Source organism: Podarcis erhardii, assembly GCF_964252035.2.
Source record: "Podarcis erhardii genome assembly, chromosome: 8".
NCBI classification, from domain to species: domain Eukaryota; kingdom Metazoa; phylum Chordata; class Lepidosauria; order Squamata; family Lacertidae; genus Podarcis; species Podarcis erhardii.
Window position 1 is genome coordinate 40988350 of NC_138499.1, and position 19753 is coordinate 41008102.

A 19753-nucleotide genomic window follows, 5' to 3' on the forward strand; every position below is an offset into this window, starting at 1 on the left:
GAAACATAATTGAAGGGTGATTGATTGATTGATTGATTGATTGATTGATTGATTTACTGACTGACTGATTAAATAAATAAATGTAAGCATTATGCTTGATGTATATTGGGGAACCTGTGTCCCTCCCAATATTGGTGAACTACAACTTCCATCATCCCATGTTATTTGAGGCTGATGGGATTTAGACTTCAACAACATTTGGAGTGCCATAGGTTGTCCTTCCCTGATTTAATGCACTAGAAGAATGGAGGCACCGGCAAATTCACACCATTGGTGCCACAAAGCATTCCTAAGCATCTACTCAAATGCAAACTCCATTCAGTTCAAATAGATTTACTCCTCAGGTATGTGTGAATAGAACTGCAGCCTAAGTGCATTATAAAGGACAATTATTGTGGAAGAAGACAACAGTGGCTTCACATCTGCAATTCCAAAAGCAATGGGTGACTTGTTGGAAGGAGTCTGTGCAAAAAAACAAAGAAAGCTTCTACAGGTCTGGACGCAGCATATACATCCTCCCTAATTGTGGAATACAGCTGTTACTAGATCACTAGTAACCCAGGTTTATAACTACAGAAGCTACATCAACACTAAATTTTCAGAGCTAGAATAAATAAAGGGGAAAATACTTTCAATGAGAAGACTAGAAAGATATCTTTGAACTTTTTAAATTATAAAATAAAGAACAAGACTTTGTAATAAAATCTATCATAACTTAAGAGTCCCTCCTCCCCATATCCTATAAAAGCACTAAAGCATAATATTCTATATTGGCATGCTCCACTAAATTATAGATTTTTAATGAAAATTCAAATATGATCTGCTTCAAAAACTAATTAGGTGAAGGGTTGAGAACTCAGAATTGATCCACATAACTTTAATGATTTTCACATTGCACTTTCCCAACATTTGGACATAGCATAAACACAATGAATGTGTGCAATGTATTTATCAATATGAGGGGAGGGCATCCAAGCATTCTGTGTCCGCTATTCTGCACAGCTGACTTATCTGCCGTAATGCTCTGTGGACTGATTTACTACATCCAAATGATAGATAATTATCAAGCCTATAAAAACCTTTGAAATGCTGAAGCAGTAAGGGCCCAATTTCCTCCAGAAAGTACATTGGTTTGAGTGGCTTAAGAAACACGGGAGCACGATGATATTTCATGCCCTAAAACCATCTCCTGAGTGTGGACTGGAAATTGTACAACAGGTCTATTTATTCATGATGAATATATGACTGAGATTAGACATGAGAAATGTGGGAATTGTAGCTGCAGTTCGTTCAAAATCAATCTTCTATCCATTACATCTGGGTGACTTAAAGTCAGACAAATTTTGATAGAAGGTTGATCTGATTTATTTTTTTAAAAGAAAAATTTCAGCACAGGAAATATTATTCTCTGGTTCAGGTTGGTCCAGTGCATTTTGCATTAGCTGTAACAATCCTTCCACTTTAACACTGTGGGGTAGAGGGTGGGCCACACAGATTTTTTCATAGGGATTGCAGGTTGAGAAAAAGAGTCCAGCATATTGATTTCTGATTTCCTTGTCCATTAGAAGCCTGCAAATAAACACATACCTTTACCAATATGAATTTGGCCCATCCCACCCTACCTTCCTTTGTCCAATCAGAGTCAACTAAAAACAGTTTCCAGCCTAGCGACGTAGAACAGAGCAGGAAGGGCAGTGTCACACACCTGGAAGGAGGATTGGTGCTGTGCAGGTGCCCTGCTGGGACCACAGGTTTGGATACATAGGGGTGCCTTCATCACGTCAACCTCCACACAGCCTTGCCCTTCCCTGTCTCATTAAGTGGCAGAAATACCACCTCCAGAAAGCTAGGTACACAGTGCCACTACTCCTAATAAAGTATTCCTGGGTTAGAGCACAGGGAAACACTGAATAGTTTGCATTGGAGACTCTAGTCCTAGTGTAGAGTCTAGCTTCTGATGAAAAGATCATGGCTGACTGATACTAGGCCTTTTAACGGATTGTTAGCTTATCTAGGCATGGAGATTTGGATGTGAAATTCCTTCAAGCAATCAGTGCCTCCACATGCCTTATAAGGGTTTTGTAGTCATGCCAAAAGTCTCTTAGTTATATTTTTTGCCTCATGCACAACTTGAGAAAGAGCTACATTTCCAGCTAGAAGTAATCAACATGCTCCGCCTGAGTACCAACAGGTTTTAATTTACTTAGCTAAAATTGGATTTTAACCAACTAAGACATACTCAATAGCTCTACTCTATGACTTAGGGAAAAAATCCCATTCTACTTAATATTACTGAGGGTATTTTTTATTTTTCCTTTTGTAAATAGTAAGACTCTCTCTCCTTCTCTGATATCTAGAAGTTTGGGGAAAGTTGTACCTTAGAGTATTAATCATATTAGTTTCTAGCACTAACTGTGTTTTACAGCCCCAGCTAACATAACATCTATTTTTCCTTATTAGTAAAAAAATGCCTTTCTTTCTCTAACGATGGTAAAAAATGATCTGGTAGTTTGAGAGCACCTCTCCTTCTCAGACCCTTCACTTCAAAAATTACAACTGGCATACTCCTGTATATGGAGAAAATATTTCCTTTATCTACTTACCTGCACATATCTGACCCTGGGAGATACTGGGAAAACCGGGAGTGAAGCAACGGGATTAATCGGAGATCACACCACCTCTTCTCCCACCTAAGCCCTGGAGACGTAGGCCATGAAGAACATGAAAGTGTGTCCTGAAAAATATTTCAAACACTTTGATGTTTTGGCGTTACCATCAGCAGCTACAATAAACAGTACCTCATTTATATATTACATTACATTTCTCTGCCATCTTTCCACCACAGAGCTTGAGGTGGTTTCATAGTCCTCTTTCTCCCCATTTCATTGTCAAAACAACCGTGTGAGATAGGCTGAGAGTCTGTGGTTGGTCCAAGATCACCCAGTGATCCTGCAGGATGCTCGTAAGTGAAGCCATCAAATATAAGAAAGAGAGGGCTGGTTTTATTCAATGGGCACCATATACTCAAAAAGGAGAAAGTGAAGGGGTGTTTCTAGAGACGCCAGTGTAATGAGCATTATATCTATATCCTTCCTAAGGACTTCAGATGTTGAGGATAGACCTATCCTAGAATCTGCAATGAATAGAAGAAGCCTGCACCATCGTTATTGCCAATGGAAGTAAAGAAAAACAAACCATTCATGCAACAGAGCTCTGGCTCACATCACCGATAAAGGGAATAACTCTCATGCCCCTCTATCCAGAAGGTGCTTTTACCTTTCTTCGTGTGTTCATTTCTATGGATATTATAGTGGCAAAAGAGATAAACTTGTGGTAAGAAAAACAAGCACCCCAACAGGATATGCTGACATTTAAAACAACATTTTCTTTCAAACATTTTGAGGTCATGCAGACATGAAAGGGGGGAAATATTACAAGGGTTGTAAGAAACACTAATCGTGAAGTATTTGTAGCCTCCGCAGAAGCAAGAAGTGTCAAAATGTTCTTGATGGAATCTTTCTAGCTGGTTCCAGAGACAGGAGACTACAGAATAATGCTGCAACATTTCAGGTGTTTATTTGAGCCTCTGGGTCTGTCAGCACCTATGATGTATTGCTAAGTGATGTTCAAACAAAGCACAAAAAAGCTTCTTCCATGAGAGTCGGTGCTGATACCTTTTTTTACAACACACAAACTTACCTCTGTTTGCAATTTGTTTGGCAGTTTTTTGAAATCAGACCTTGTTCCGGTTTGGATGTAGTAGTAAAATTGAATTGTCCAGGGGAAAACATAATTAAAATTTAGTGTGGGTTCACTAAGATAATTTGAATTGCAAGCCAAAATAGCGATGAGCGAACACTCTTCCAACCCACATCCAATTTAGAATTAATTCTGAGGGGGGAAAGAAAGTCAAATAAATGCTGCATGTCCGAAATAAATTATTAGGTCCTGGCATTCTCCTAGTGACATAACAGAGAACACATTGGATGGGACCCCCACCATCATTTCACTCTGCGTTACTTTCTTTAAGAAAGTGAATGTACTCAGCATCCTATCCACTTGTCAGTTGTGGTCTCAGTTTGAATTCATTCCATTACTAAACCAGGAGTTAGCATGAAGTTCTCCCACCTATAGCTGCATAATGAGAAAAGGGTTTTTACAGTACACTTTGCTTCTATGGAGTCTACCTAATATTGAAACTGGCATATTCCCAGCATGCTCATAGATTGTGTAAACTTCTCAGTTAACAGTCATGTGTGGTAAATTTTCAGATTTTTGGCAGCAAGGTTAAAAAAAAAACACATTTCTTACCGTATTATTGGGATGGTAGTTAAGATGTAAACCGCTATCACACAGAGGCGATGAAGTACCACTGCTTTGATCACTAGGAATGCCTAATAAAAACATAAATACATACAAAAGTGTATCACAGCTTACTACGCACACTTCATAATCAGAACTGACATTGGTTTTGTCATACAGTAGTTACAATTCAGCCACACATAGGGCACAGCTGTTGCCTCTGCTACAGAGGGTGTTTTAATGTGTATTACAGGGATACTAAATGCATCAGCTCTCAAAAACCACCATGCATATGAAGATCATCAAAGATGACTGAAGGGATGGGGAGTTCTTTGCCATGCAAAGTAATCTTACAGACTTGTGATAACCAGATGTTTTCCCTATTTGAAAAAAAAAAATCTGCATTGCCATCAGGGTACAGATTTATAAATGTCAACACTGTTTTATGATCTGCATTATCTTTTACATTCTATTTCGATACACCACCCAGGTATTCTATGAAAGTAGAGCCATTTATAAATTCTGAAGTAAATAACTGTGGTGATTCTAGATTACTTCATCATCCCCAAATAGTCTTCTGGCTGTAAAAAATAAAGTAGCTGTGCGAATTCTCCTGTGTACATGTAGTATTTTTGAAACTTGAAAGGATTGAATTGTTTTGACAATATCAAATGAATATAAAATATCTTTATTAGTATGAATAAAGGAGAAACTGGTATAATGATAGAAATGAGAACACTTTCAACAAGTTAATCAACATTTGAAAATAAATGAATATAATGCAATGGGAATTATTTAATGGGTAGGAGGCTATTTGAATTCATTTCAGAAGCTTTTTTAAAACAATATTTTCCTTTTCTTAATTAAAAGGCTGAGGGAAACCCTGGTGATAATCTTCACAGGGCAACTATAGAACACAGACAGAGCCATCTCAGACTACGCACTAGTCCCTACAATTTATTAAAATTATAGAAGGAAGACAGCTGTCTCTCCATTTCTGCTATTTCCCAATAAGACTAATCAGTTTAAATGGTTGAACAAAAACAAAATACTGATCACTATGGACTCCATTAATCTTCACTTAAGCAGAGCAATCTGTTCAAGCCCATGACTGCAATTTAAAATGAAAAGTCCTCAAGACAGATATATTCACTCTCAATTGCCAAGTTAGGGGGGAAATGCCAGTCCTTCTCCAAATCTCTGCCATTATGTATTAATCTAGAAATGAAATGGAAATACTCTGGACAAATTATCGTTAAGTCAAAGAACTTTAACAGCACTCAAAGCAAGTTGTAATCAGTTGAGAGCATAACATCATCTCTAAAGCAAAGGTTTAAAATGGAACACTCAAAATCAGCTCTAGGGAGAAACTCATGCAATTCTCAGCAAAAATAAGCAAACAAAAACCAAACTATGATTTGTAAATTAACAAAGGCAGGGCAATTCACAGAAGCAGGCTTAAAAAGTAGTAATGTGAAGTGGCTCTGGGGCTCCTATGATAGATTCAGACTTGGGTTTGTTTGGGTTGTGGTTGCTGTTGTTTATTAAAAAAAAGTTAATACTTACATGCACAGTCTTCGTTGAGGGGCAGTTTGAGAAACGCAGGTGCTCTTTTGAGAAAGGATACAGTTAGGGTCACCTCTTCTCCAGCATTCCGAAGAACCTGGACCTGAGGATTAAAGATGTAGATGTAACACACACATACAAGGCAAAATTACATTCTACCCTTCACACACAATTGCACAGTTGCTTACTGTGCAACAGGAAAAGAAATGAACAATAAAAGCAAACATGCATTTTTAAGCTTTATGATTATATTCTGGTTTCCTTAAAATTCTTCACAGACAAATTTTTCAGTCCCTTCTCTTGTTTTACAAAAAGACTTCAGTGCACAGAGGTTTGAGGTAAGCATTTTGGTAAAAGTTGGGACTGAATCAGAGATCTAGCAAAAGCTGAGCCTTATATTGCAAGAGTGAAACCTGCAGATGGCCAGATGTTGGAACTATCACCAAGCAGAACACATAAGCCTCCCACCTGTGAGCAGAACTGCCTCCCTTATGAGAAAGTTGACTTTGGTGCAAAATCCAGTAAGAGGAGGGAATTCTATAGATGCCAAAGTGGATGAACCCACAGCTGTACAGTCAACCCCACTTCAACCAGTAGACTCATAGGGTTGTGAAAAGTGCCTGCCTGGCCAGGCTAAACCTTGCACAGTTGTGATTAGCATTCTAGAACATGATTATTTCCAGGAGGAAGGAACAACATGCCACTGAAATTGTGCAAGAGGGGATTGGATAATATCATTTCCCCTCTGATTATAAAAGGACACCATGAGCAGTCTTCTTCTCCCTTTCTGCCTAGAACAAGGCAGTCTCATTGGATAATTCAGTATGAAGACATCCCGTGTAAAAAATATAGTGCATGGGTAGCTAAACCTTTCTAGTCTCACAGAAAAAAACTCTAGTAAATAAAATTCTCTAGTAAATAAATGCATATTGGTGGAATCTGTCTGTTTTGCCTCTCACTTTGGACTAAAAAAAAACACCCCTGAATTTTTCCTCGGTGATTTAAAAGAAATGTGTGCTTCCCCTTCTCTTCTGTTCCATGAATTACCCAGAGTCACTTCATCCAGATTATCAAAACTGTTCTCACTAGTGTAACAGCCAGACCATCTATCAAGAACTGAATTGTCTGTCCCTGTGCTGCTCTCACAGATATGAGCAAATGTTTCACAGTAATTTGACACAGTGGAAGTCATGTAAACTTTGCTGAGCATCCCTTTCTGAAAGTGGGACACACTTGATCACAGAAAATATCAAAGATGATGCTACTTAGAAGGTTGTAGCGAGCAATGCACAACTGAAAGAAAAAGGTAGGGGGAAAGGTATCACCAGCAACATGCAGAAATTTAAGAGAAGACACCTATCTCACAACTATAAGATGTAAGGAAATGTTAAAATAGGTATACAAAACTGAGCTTCAATTTGTACTGTTAATAGTCTTGCTATCTCAGGTCCATTGAAAATGATCGCTGAGTCCTTCAGTTTACAATATTAAAACTGTCCTATTCTAACCCAACACTTTAAACATTTTTGCTGCTGAATATATACATTCACATTCTACTTCATACATCTGCTAAAGCATACAGTTGCCAGCAAAAGCTCGTTGCTCACTAATCGGACAGTCTCTTTAAAAAGTATACCACAGTAATGTTTATTTTTGCTGCTACAGACCTTAAAAATACACTGCTTCACCGTTGGTGCATATGGTGAAGAAATGCACATTGGTGGTATTTTTTTTGAAAAAGGCTAGTTGATGGAATGCACATCACTTTATGTTTAAATAGTGGGTTTCAGAACACAGGAACCTTTTAGACTCCTAGGAATCATGACCCCGGAGTCTAGCAATGACCAAAACACCAAATTAGGGGCTAAAGTGTCACTGGCAAAATCAGAGTTTACTGTTATAAAACTATGGGTTGCTAGTTGGATGGGGAGAATGTGATGTGGACAACATCCAAAAAAATCAAGGTGCATGCAAGTTTTAATCCACATTAAGCTCGCACCATGGGAAGGAGTTATGGTGGTCCTAGGAATATCTAGTCTTGGTCTATACTACTGACAGAAAGGTGCCCTTTGGCCCTGCAGAAGATCTGACCACTCCCCTTCCTCTTTATTCTCTCCATGATGCCCTCTTCTCCCTGTTGAAACAGACTTCATTTCTATCTTCTGGCTACATGTGGTTAAGATACTAAGATACAAACAGGCATGAGATTTCTCAAATACCTTAAAACACTGGAGCTACATATTTTAAGCAGCTCTTTAATATTCTAAATGTCATGCCCTTCAAAACTGCTCCATTTTTTTAAATAATTTAAATTTTAAATCACAATCAAGGTAGACCTTTATGAGCTGATTTAAATGTGGGATGTTTTTGCTATTGAAATTTGGTTAGAGACACCTCAGAGAACGCACAAAAATAAGAATAAAAGCTTAATAAATAAAAGACTAGAAATGTTACTATAGCTTTTTCAATATTTCTTCTAAATAATGCTCGACATCATTAATAAATGTCAGCCAGAGATGAAGTGCTCTAATCGGGCATCTTACTTTACAGTATTTGTATTCTCAGGTCATCCACTATGACTGAAATCTCTGAATTGCTGAACACTCTATATAGATTCCTCCATATCCCTCAGCGTTGCAATAGTAGTTTATTAGAAGTATTTTCAGACATGGCAGAAGACACAAAGCACTATGAATACAGTAGTCTAATTTCACATGTGTTGTGCAAAATACATTGTGGTTCAGCTCCTTAGAACTCAGTAATCTTATTTATGTTGAGCAGCCTTTTGTCTAACTCCAACAGCAAAAAGGATGGGGATGGTTATTCAGAAACTGCTTGCATGAACATGAAAACACGGTGGTTGAAAATTGACAGAAAGGGCTGACACATGAGCTTTGTAATGTAACATAAAAAGGGAGGCATATTTTGTCCTAATGTTGTGGCCCAGTTCATACATATCTGAGAGAATGATGGGATTTATATAGTGGAGGAATGAAGGCAACAACAGTTTTGAGAAAATCAGTCACATGCAACTTCTCTCTGCATTTCTTTTGGGGAAGGGGAATTGGAATTGCATTCACAAATGCTGCACCTGAGCCATTTCTCAGCCAGATGAAATACTTTTGCCTGCTCAGAAACATGAACCTATATTGGGTCACCAGCCCTACTCTACACAGCCGGCTTTGTAAGAATGTCAATAAGATGTGGAATAAGGGAGAGTGGAAGTGTCTGCGAGCTGGATTCATTATGTAATGCTAATCTAGAGAGAAGAAAATTTTCAGGTGGGTATGTCAAACACAGTCCCACACTGAACAACTCTGTGTCAGCGACTAATCTGTGACCACAATGCCAGATGTGGGGAACTTTTGGCTCTCCAGATGTTGCTAAACAACAACTCATATCTGCCCCCAAAGCATGGTCAATGGCCAGTGATGATGGGAGTTGTTATTCAGCACATCTCCTTTCTATGTCCAACAGAAAAGTGTTTGTGCTGTTGTTATTTTGGCCACTGGTACCAGATTTTATAGGAGAGATCCAAAGTATGGCTTAAGCTCTCAAAATATTTTTCTTTTATTTCTTTAAATAGCAGACTTCCATTCTCTATCCCAAACTCCCCTCATGGAATGGGCAGGGCTGGCATGGTTGATTAGCAAACCCCTTTGGAGTAAGGAAATTGGTTTCTTTGTTCTTTGTATCTGACCTATGTGTGATCACACTTGAAAAATGAGCCTCAGTACATGTTACTGAACACACAGTGATGCTGGGCACACTCTTTTTAATATAGGATGTGTTAGACAGATTTATTTCTATTACCCAGCTTTATTTATAAATCACCCTTGAAAAATAATTTTAAATTCATTTTTGCATACTAAAAATATTATTAGCAAAAGAAAGGTAACTAAATGGATAGAAGAAAATCTTTTAAAGAACTTGAATGAACTTTTGCAAGCTTTCCCCCCTACTAGCTGAGCTCTCCAGAACCTTGACAGTGGCATAAAACAAAATCCTTTGACAAATCTGTTTTTGAAGTAATGCTTTTGATCAATACTTGCAGCTCTCTCAGCTTAGTACGTAGGCTGCTCTGCCTCCAATCTCTGTTGAGAAAGATATTTTTGTACTGCAGCAAATGCTTTCTCTGACAAAATTAGTCTTGTCACCTGCAAACCATGTGAAAACTTCCTTTCTTGCCTGCTTCAGCCCATCCACATAATGATAGCCTTTCATACACAGATGAATAATTGCACTGCATCTGTGAGACATAACTTGTAAAACCTCTGAAAGTAGTTTTTGCTTTATCCCATACACATTATTTTTTTTTTTTTTTTTGCGATCATCCATGCCACTGATTCAGCAATACAGGGAAACATATAAACACATTTTTGTCCCATCCCTATTTTGCAAAATCTGAAACCTACACTAAAATATTAAGCTCCCAACAAGAGGAATAGATAGGCAATGAAATAAAGTCCTATATAATAGTTCAGCTTCCCCGTTTCCCCTGAAATTATCTTTCATGGGCAGTGCAAACTGAAGTTAAGCCATGGGCAGGCTAGACACAACCTACAGGCCTTAATTTTTCTTCTCCATACCTTAAAAAAAACCCATATACACAACAATATGTCTTTAAAAAACAGGTGCTAAGCCTGATTTAAGATTAGTATCCAGCACAGGTTACACACTCCATTGTTTCAATTGCATCTTCCCTAACCTGGTGCCCTGCTGATGTTTTTTTCAACTACAACATTAGTCAGCTCCAGCTGGTTTGGTCATGGGCTCCAGGGTATCAAAAATTGGTTTATAGGATACCTGCAGCTACTGAATCTTCTGTCATCTAATCTGTTCTTTCTCAGAAGCTTCTTGTGTCTCTATCTTATTCTCTAGACCTGAACTGAAAATAAGAACTTGCTCTTGGGAGCTCTTTCTCATATTTGGATGACAGGAAAGAGCCTTATACCAAGACAACCCATTGGTCCATCAAACTCCGTATTTTCTGCTCTGACTGGCAATGAGTCCTCAGGTGTTTCAGGTAGGGTTTTTTCCCCCCAGACCCACCTTGGAAATACCAAGGATTGAACATGGGACCTTCTGCCTGTAAAGGTTATTATGCTATGCTATTGAGCTACAGCCCACCCCCATAGAGAGCTTCATATATTTTTCTAAAAACAAAGGGCTCCCCTATTTTCTCCAAATACTTTGAGCAAGTGAGGTGATTTTACATCTGTAGGTTGATAAACAACTCTAAAATGAAAAATAAAATAAAATACTGTGTCAGCATTCTAGCACAGTGCTGGAAAAAAATGAAAGCAACTAGCTTAAATTGTTCAGGGTGTTCACTGATGAGCGTATCGGTGACGGCTTGAATGCACTGGAAACGATAATGCTTATCACAATTCATCTTTAATTTTGTCCCATTGCAGCTTTTACTTCACTTCCATTTCATATTCCTAATTAGGCAATAATCCCAGAGAAATCCATTCTTGCCAGTGGTTAATTGACATTCAGAGTACAACTTCTATTATAGCCATGGTTTTATAGCTGGAAATATCTGAATGGCTCTTTCTCCCTTGGACACGAATCTGCAATATCAACAACAAAAGAAACACTAACATGATATTTAAAGTGCCACTGGCCTCGTTCACAAGTCAAGCTATGTCAAGCTATGGCTTAGGGCAAACAAGCAAGTGTATGACCTTTGGAAGAGGAGATCACAGCTGCTTTGATCCTCCCCAGTTGTTCTGCTGCTAGTCTGCACTGATCTAAGCATAGTTTGCTTTGGCATAGCCTCAGAACTCAGGTCCATTTAGCTCTCCTTTAGCTCTCAGGTCCACTTTAGCTCTCCTGGGCAAACCACCAACTGTAAACCATAGGACAAGTCTTTGTTGCTGCTCAAGTTAACCTGGAAAGAGCTAAAGATCAAGCCCAGGCTTGCCAATCTCCCTTCTGGAAGCACCAGACACTTGTTTGGAAGAACAAAGTGAAACACAAGATCACAGTTGTGTGGCAATTCTGTTTAGAACAGGTCATAACTAAAGAGTATTGAAAAACAGAATCTGTTTTATTTGCTCTTAAGAGATGAAACTAAAAAGCTGCTAAACAAGTTTATGCAGAATGAGCAGCTTGGGGGAACAGAGATAAGAGGGAGCACTCTCTAAAGCAACATCCAAAGAAATGTAAAAAGAGAGATTTGGAGAGGGGAGCCCTCATGCTTAGAACAAATATGTATATATATATATAGAGAGAGAGAGAGAGAGAGAGAGAGAGAGAGGGAGAAACTTTGGAGTCAGGAAATTAGTGGAACATAAGGAAAGTGAACAGGATAAAGGACAAGGCCGTAGAAGCAGTCCAATGATGAGAAGGGTTTCTGTGCTCTTGCAGCAATTGTCCCACCCAATGTACTCTAAAGAAAAAGGATACAGTCGTACCCTGTTTGTTGAACGGAATCCATTCTGGAAGTCTGTTTGACTTCCAAAAACATTCAGTAAGCAAGCACTGCTTCCAATTGGCTGCAGGAGCTTCCTGCACTCAATCGTGGAAACCGTGGAAGCCGTGTCAGACATTCGGCTTCCGAAAAACGTTCGCAAACTGAAACACTCACTTCTGGGTTGGCAGCGTTTGGCAGCCAAAACGTTCAAGTTGTAAGGCATTTGGCTTCCAAGGTACTATTGGTGCTCTTAGGAGCCTCTGAGGGTGAGAAGTGGTGAATAACAAAGAGGATGGTACTGAACATCAGTGGAAACTGGGTCACAAGGAAAACAGATTGTTGCCTACCTTGCAAAACTACCACCTGATAATTATAGCTTTCCTTTTTCATGATAGACTCAGAAGAGAGCAGGTCAAATATTTTTCCAATCATAGTTGACATAAAATGATAAAACAGTGATAAAAGAAAATTGCCAAGTATCTATTTGCACTCTTTCACACTATTACAATTTGACCCTTCCTTTCAAAAGCCCCCCTCCCAATCTTTTGAGAAAACAGGTACTTAGCAATACAGTTCAGAAAAACCATTATTAAAGCACGTCTTGTTTACAATACACCACTAGGTCAATCATAGTTTGGTCATTTAGTTGCTGGTAATTATTATAATTTGCTTATTGACATGAATTAGTGGGTGGAAAACTGCAGTTGGTACCAATCTTGCAACAATCACACAATACTGGCAGATTGCTCAGATAATATCCTACCCCCGCTATTTTGAAATTATGCTCAAGGTGAAATCAGAAGTTGACCTCAGACTTAGGCACTCTGTTGACAAACACACCTATGGCTGTGAAAAAATGATAGGCTGAATAAGGAGACTGAGTGCACATTTGAAAACAGGAGCTTTCTGCTACTCACTGCAATGCCTGCAAGGTGCAACAACCCATAGAGTACATTCAGGAAGATCTGGGGCTTCGCAAGACTTTACCGGGCCTTGCAATTGCTGAGGCAGCCCAAAATCTAGAGCTACATGTGGAAGGGAGCATATTCCTATGTTGTCTAGGTAACACATTCTCTCTTCCAGTGCTCAAAGGTAACGGCAGACAATGAATCTTCTACAGCACAGGACAAAGGAGAATGTGCTTCTGGCTAAGGAGTGTACTTCCTTTCTTAGCACACTTGAACAGTGACAGTTTTATTGTCGACCCACAAAATACATTGCCAGAACAGAAGTGTTCCACCTAGTTGCCTGAACATCTTAGTAATTTTCACCCTCTTCACTGCATGGTCACAGAGTAGCATGATACTTCCATGGCTACATGATCACTGGCTAGTTAGGATCAGGCAGCAAGGGAGATGATAACATGATGCCAGAGGAGAAGGAAAATGATAGTCATAAAAGAAGGTGACATGATTTGGGGGCGGGGGGGGGGGGCATTTTGCCCCAAAGGTTTTTGCTAGTGATCATTTGGCTCAGCCCTCATCTTGGCAGTCTATCAACAACCTCTGCTAAGCAGTGAGTCTTAATTGTTTGTTTATTATTGTTTGTTTAATATGTCTATTTTTAGTCTGCCCTTCATTCATTTTGTGATCCCAGAGTGTTCTGCAGCATAATGGGTTGCATCCAACTAAGTTTTACTCAAGTAGACTTATGCAAATTAATAGACCCAAGTTAGCTGTGTTCATTAATTTCAATGGGTCTACTCTGAGTAGAAGTATTGGCTACAAATCAGTTACGACAAGTACAGACAGGTAAAAACGCAGTATGTATTGAGAAGTTCAGTCGTATAGGAACCTAGAGCTGAAGTGATAACAATTATAATGCATTTTCATACCCTCCAACATTTCTCCGATGAAAATAGGAATGTCCCATTCCATAACGATAACTTTACTATTTATACCCCACACATCTGAATGCACTGCCCCAGCTCTCTGGGCAGATTCCAACGTATAAAAAAACATAATAAAGCATTAAACATTTTTTTAAAAAACCCGTCTATATACAGGATTGCCTTCAGATGGCTCAGGAGTCTGATAACTCCATACCCTCCAACATTTCTCCAATGAAAATAGAGACATTCTAAGGAAAAGTGGGACATTCCAGGATCAAATCAGAAACTGAGACGGCTTCTCTTAATCAGGGACATTCCTGGAAAATAGGGACAATCAGAGGGTCTGCGATTTTATCATTATCCACATAATACAAATAAAAAAATGTATATATCTATCTATGCTGGTGGTTAGTGTGTGGATATGTTAAATTTCCAATATGTTATCTAAGTCTGGCACACACAACAGATGGTGTTTGTACATACATAGATATTAATTCACTTATTACTTATCAGGGGTGTGTGATTCAGCTCATTCATGACTTGCCCAGATGCAGCTGAAACTTTAAAAATGTGGGATCCTTTTGGTTTGAGAGTAAAGTGGACCAGCAGTACCCTCCACCCCTCTCACCTTCTCTCTCTCCCCACCTCTCTCTGGGCTGGCTCTGCCTTATTATAGCTTTACAAGAGACACATGCTCTGGAGATATGAAAGAATTCATGCCTCTGAATACCAATTGCTGGGAATCCCGTCAGTAAGAGTGCTATTCTGCTCAGGTCCAGTTTCGTGCTTCTCATAGGCATCTAGTTGGCAACTGTGAGAACAGGGTGCTGGACTAGATGTGGGTGACTGGCCTGATCCAACAGGCTCTGACCCAAGCAGCCCTCCAGTACTGCTAAGTGGCCCAAACAAAGGGCTTTTGGAAACATGTTTTGAGAACTTAGCCAATGAGTGAAGAAAGCCCAAACTTGTCCAAACCTATTTATTTTGCTCTTCTTATGCTATTTCTGCCTGCTTTTTCTGTATAATAGGAAGTCTCTCTGTGGGTATCAGCTTTTCACTCATATTTTACAAAAGAGACTAGCTAGAGTGGTTGGTTAAATGCTTCCTTGAAAAAGGCCTATTTTAGGACTCGGTATCCAAGACTGCTTGTCTCAAAAATAGGCCAGTGGCAGCAATTAAAGGCCAAACTAGGCACAATGATTTTCATTTTAGTACTTAGCAGCTCCTAAAGGACTGCCTTGCTGACTGGGGGGAGTGATGCTCTAAGAGATGATCTTAACCATTTCCTTCCATGCTCTTTCTGAAATCTAAATCCACTTCCCTAAAAAAGCAAAACCCTGTTGTTATCTCCACAGGGAGGGAATAAACCTTTACCAAAGTCTGTTAAATTGATGGCAGGGTAAAACTACATTGCACAATTTACAGGAGACAAGTCTTTTTTTAAAAAAAATAAAGATTGTTTCACTGGGTGAACATACCCTCCAACATTTCTCTGATGAAAATAGGGACATCCTAAGAAAAGTGGGAAATTCCGGGATCGAATCAGAAACCAGGAAAGATTCTCTAAACCAGGGACAACCCTGGAAAATAGGGACAATTGGAGGATCTGGGTGAAGGCAGCAGAAGACCACTTCCACAAAATTCAGCCTCACGGGGCTTGAGACCAGTTAACTTAGTGTGTTACCTTGCCCCACAGAGGCCTATTTGAAGGCTACCATTTGTGTGGCTTGCACTTTTACAAGTGCCACACAGTGTCTGTTCCACATTTCCAGAGGTTGCAAAGTGCAGCACCTGCACTTTGGAATGCGCTGCCTACTGACGTTAGGCAGACACCCTCACAATTCTGTTTTAGACACCTGCTAATAACTTATTTCAGCAGGACCACCCAGATATATAATTTAGTTACCTATACCTGTTTTAAAAGTTTTAATGATTTTATCTTTGTATATTTTGTGTGTTTGTGCAGGTTTATATATAGATATACATACACACACACACTTGCTTTTAATTGTGATGGTTTTATGTAATTTGTTTTTACCGTATTTTTCGCTCTATAACACGCACCTGACCATAACACGCACATAGTTTTTAGAGGAGGAAAACAAGAAAAAAATATTCTAAACGAAACAGTGGATGTATGATTTTTGTGGTTCATGCTGTGGCCACAGACATGTGATCTGACGGTGAGTTTGGGGTAGCCCAATGCAAAAATCCTGAGGATTCATGTGGATCCATGCTTTGTAAGCACGTTTTTGCGCCATTGCGGCCCCATGAAACAGTGGGTGCATGTGTTTTTTGGTGCAGGCTGTTGCCATGGACCTGCTATGTGATCTGATGGTGAATTTGGTGTGACCCAGTGCAAAAATCCTGAGGATCCATGTGGATCCGTGCTTTGTAACCACGTTTTAAGTGGGGACGGAAGGAAAAGCACTCAAGGGACAAGGAGCACGCGTGGAGTATGTGGAGAAGGATACTGTTAATAATGCAGGAGAGGAGTTTAAGGGGAGAAGGAACACGCGTGGGGAGAAGGATGCTGCTGCTAATAATAATAATAATAATAATAATAATAATAATAATAATAATAATTTATTTATTTATACCCCGCCCATCTGGCTGGGCCTCCCCAGCCACTCTGGGCAACTTCCATAGAAACCAAAAATACACTAAAATATCACAGATTAAAAACTTCCCTGAACAGGGCTGCCTTCTGAATGTCAGGTAGTTGTTTATTGCTTTGACATCTGCTGGAAGGGCGTTCCACAGGGCGGGCGGCACTACCGAGAAGGCCCTCTGCCTGGTTCCCTGTAGCTTTGCTTCTCGCAATGAGGGAACCGCCAGAAGGCCCTTGGCGCTGGACTTCAGCGTCCAGGCAGAATGATGGGGGTGGAGATGCTCCTTCAGGTATACTGGACCGAGGCTGTTTAGGGCTTTAAAGGTCAGCACCAACACTTTGAATTGTGCTCGGAAACATACTGGGAGCCAATGTAGGTCTTTCAAGACCAGTGTTATATGGTCTCGGCGGCCACCCCCAGTCACCAGTCTAGCTGCTGCATTCTGGATTAGTTGTAGTTTCCGAGTCACCTTCAAAGGTAGCCCCACGTAGAGCGCATTGCAGTAGTCCAAGCGGGAGATAACCAGAGCATGCACCACTCTGGCGAGACAGTCTGCAGGCAGATAGGGTCTCAGCCTACGTACCAGATGGAGCTGGTAAACAGCTGCCATGGACACAGATTTGACCTGTGCCTCCATGGACAGCTGTGAGTCCAAAATGACTCCCAGGCTGCGCACCTGGTCCTTCAGGGGCACAGTTACCCCATTCAGGACCAGGGAATCCTCCACACCTGCCCGCCTCCTGTCCCCCAAAAACAGTACTTCTGTCTTGTCAGGATTCAACCTCAATCTGTTAGCCGCCATCCATCCTCCAACCGCCTCCAGACACTCACACAGGACTTTCACCGCCTTCACTGGTTCTGATTTAAAAGAGAGGTAGAGCTGGGTATCATCCGCATACTGATGAACACCCAGCCCAAACCTCCTGATGATCTCTCCCAGCGGCTGCACGTAAATGTTGAAAAGCATGGGGGAGAGGACAGAACCCTGAGGCACCCCACAAGTGAGAGCCCAGGGGTCTGAACACTCATCCCCCACCACCACTTTCTGAACACGGCCCAGGAGGAAGGAGTGGAACCACTGTATGACAGTGCCCCCAGCTCCCAGCCCCTCAAGACGGTCCAGAAGGTTATGGTCGATGGTATCAAACGCCGCTGAGAGATCCAGCAGAACTAGGAAACAGCTCTCACCTTTGTCCCTAGCCCGCCGAAGATCATCAACCAGTGCGACCAAGGCAGTTTCAGTCCCATGATGAGGCCTGAATCCCGACTGGAAGGGATCCAAATGGTCCGCTTCTTCCAGGCGTGCCTGGAGTTGTTCGGCAACCGCTCGCTCAATCACCTTGCCCAAGAATGGAACATTTGAGACTGGGCAATAGTTGGCCATCGTGGCCGCATCTAAAGATGGTTTTTTAAGACGCGGTTTAATAACCGCCTCTTTCAGCGGGTCTGGGAAGGCTCCCTCACGGAGGGAAGCATTCACCACCCCACGAAGCCCATCGCCCAGTCCTTCCCAGCCAGCTTTTATAAGCCAGGATGGGCAAGGATCCAGGAAACAGGTGGTTGGTTTCACTCGTCCAAGCAGCCTGTCCACATCCTCGGAGGTAACAGATTGGAATTGATCCCACTCAACTTGACTAGACAGAACTCTAGCACTCTCCCGCCCCGGCACTGCTCCCACAGTGGAGTCTACTTCTTCCCGAATCTGAGCGATTTTATCTGCAAAAAACTTAGCAAAATCATTGCAAGAGAACATGTGGCCCGTACTGGGCCCCGATGTTGCAGGTGGTTCCGCTAAATTGTGAACCACCTGAAAAAGTCTCCTGCTGCTGTTTTCTGCAGATGCAATAGAGGCGGTGAAGAAATTCTTCTTTGCCGTCGCTATCGCCACTTGGTAGGCTCGACGTTGAGCTCTAACCTGTGTCCGGTCAGATTCGAAATGAGTTATCCGCCACCGGCGCTCTAGCCATCTCAACGATTGTTTCATTGCCCTCAGATCCGTGGAAAACCACGGGGCTGTCCGGGCTCCATGCAATCGGAGAGGGCGCTTCGGAGCCAAACAGTCAATAGCCCTGGTTAACTCCACATTCCAGCGGGCCACCAGGGAATCAGCTGAAAGGCCATCAACATGGGATAAAGCATCCCCTACCACTCTCTGGAAACCATTTGGATCCATTAAGTGGCGGGGGCGGACCATCCGAATTGGTCCCACCTCCCTGCAGAGGGGATGGGTCGCAGAGAAGTCCAGTTGCACCAGGAAGTGATCTGACCATGGCACTTCTTTCGTTTCGCTTTTACTTAGTGTCAGATCACCAACATCCATAGAGGTAAACACCAGGTCCAAGGCATGTCCGTGGCTATGGGTTGGGCCAGACTTATTCAGGGACAGCCCCATGGAGGCCATGCTTTCCACGAAATCCCAAGTGGCCCCTTGTAAGGTCATGTCAGCATAGATATTAAAATCCCCTAGGACGACCAAGCTAGGTGTCTCCAGAAGAACATCCGCCACGACCTGAAGCAGCTCGGGCAGGGAATCCTTGGTGCAGCGGGGAGGTCGGTACACCAAAAGGAATCCTGTACTGCCCCTATTGCCCAACTTCCAGAACATGCACTCGGAAAACTGGGTCTTCCCAATAGGACGCCTGGTGCAAACTAATGACTTCCTAAAAATCACTGCAACCCCCCCTCCCCGCCCACATGACCTGGGTTGCTGTGCATAAGAGAAACCTGGTGGACAAGCAGCGGCAAGGACAGGCCCATCTGCTTCATCCAACCAAGTCTCTGTTACACATGCCAGGTCAAGTCCTCCATCCATGATCAAGTCATGGATGGCAGTGGTCTTATGAATCATTGACCTGGCATTGCACAGCAGCACCTTCAGGTCATGTGGGTATCCCTTGCTGATTCTAGTATCCATCCGGTCAGGACCAGACCCGGAGGCAGGAATAGTCCTCAGACAACGACTAAACCTGCCCCCTCTGTAATGACATGGTCTGGTCTTAGCATAACTCCTCCTCCTACCCG

General features: G+C 41.4%; 1 protein-coding gene across 3 annotated transcripts in view; it reads right to left on the minus strand.

Annotated features, from left to right (window-relative positions):
* Window positions 1-19753, minus strand: part of SNTG1 (syntrophin gamma 1) — a 224270-nt gene that overhangs the window by 67973 nt on the left and 136544 nt on the right. For all 3 annotated transcript variants that reach the window (XM_081874379.1, XM_081874378.1, XM_081874380.1), the window contains 3 exons: window positions 5869-5971; window positions 4312-4394; window positions 2604-2734 (listed from right to left, as the gene is read on the minus strand). In XM_081874379.1, the coding sequence (XP_081730505.1) occupies window positions 2604-2734; window positions 4312-4394; window positions 5869-5971 (317 nt within the window). The remainder of the gene's footprint in view (window positions 1-2603; window positions 2735-4311; window positions 4395-5868; window positions 5972-19753) is intronic.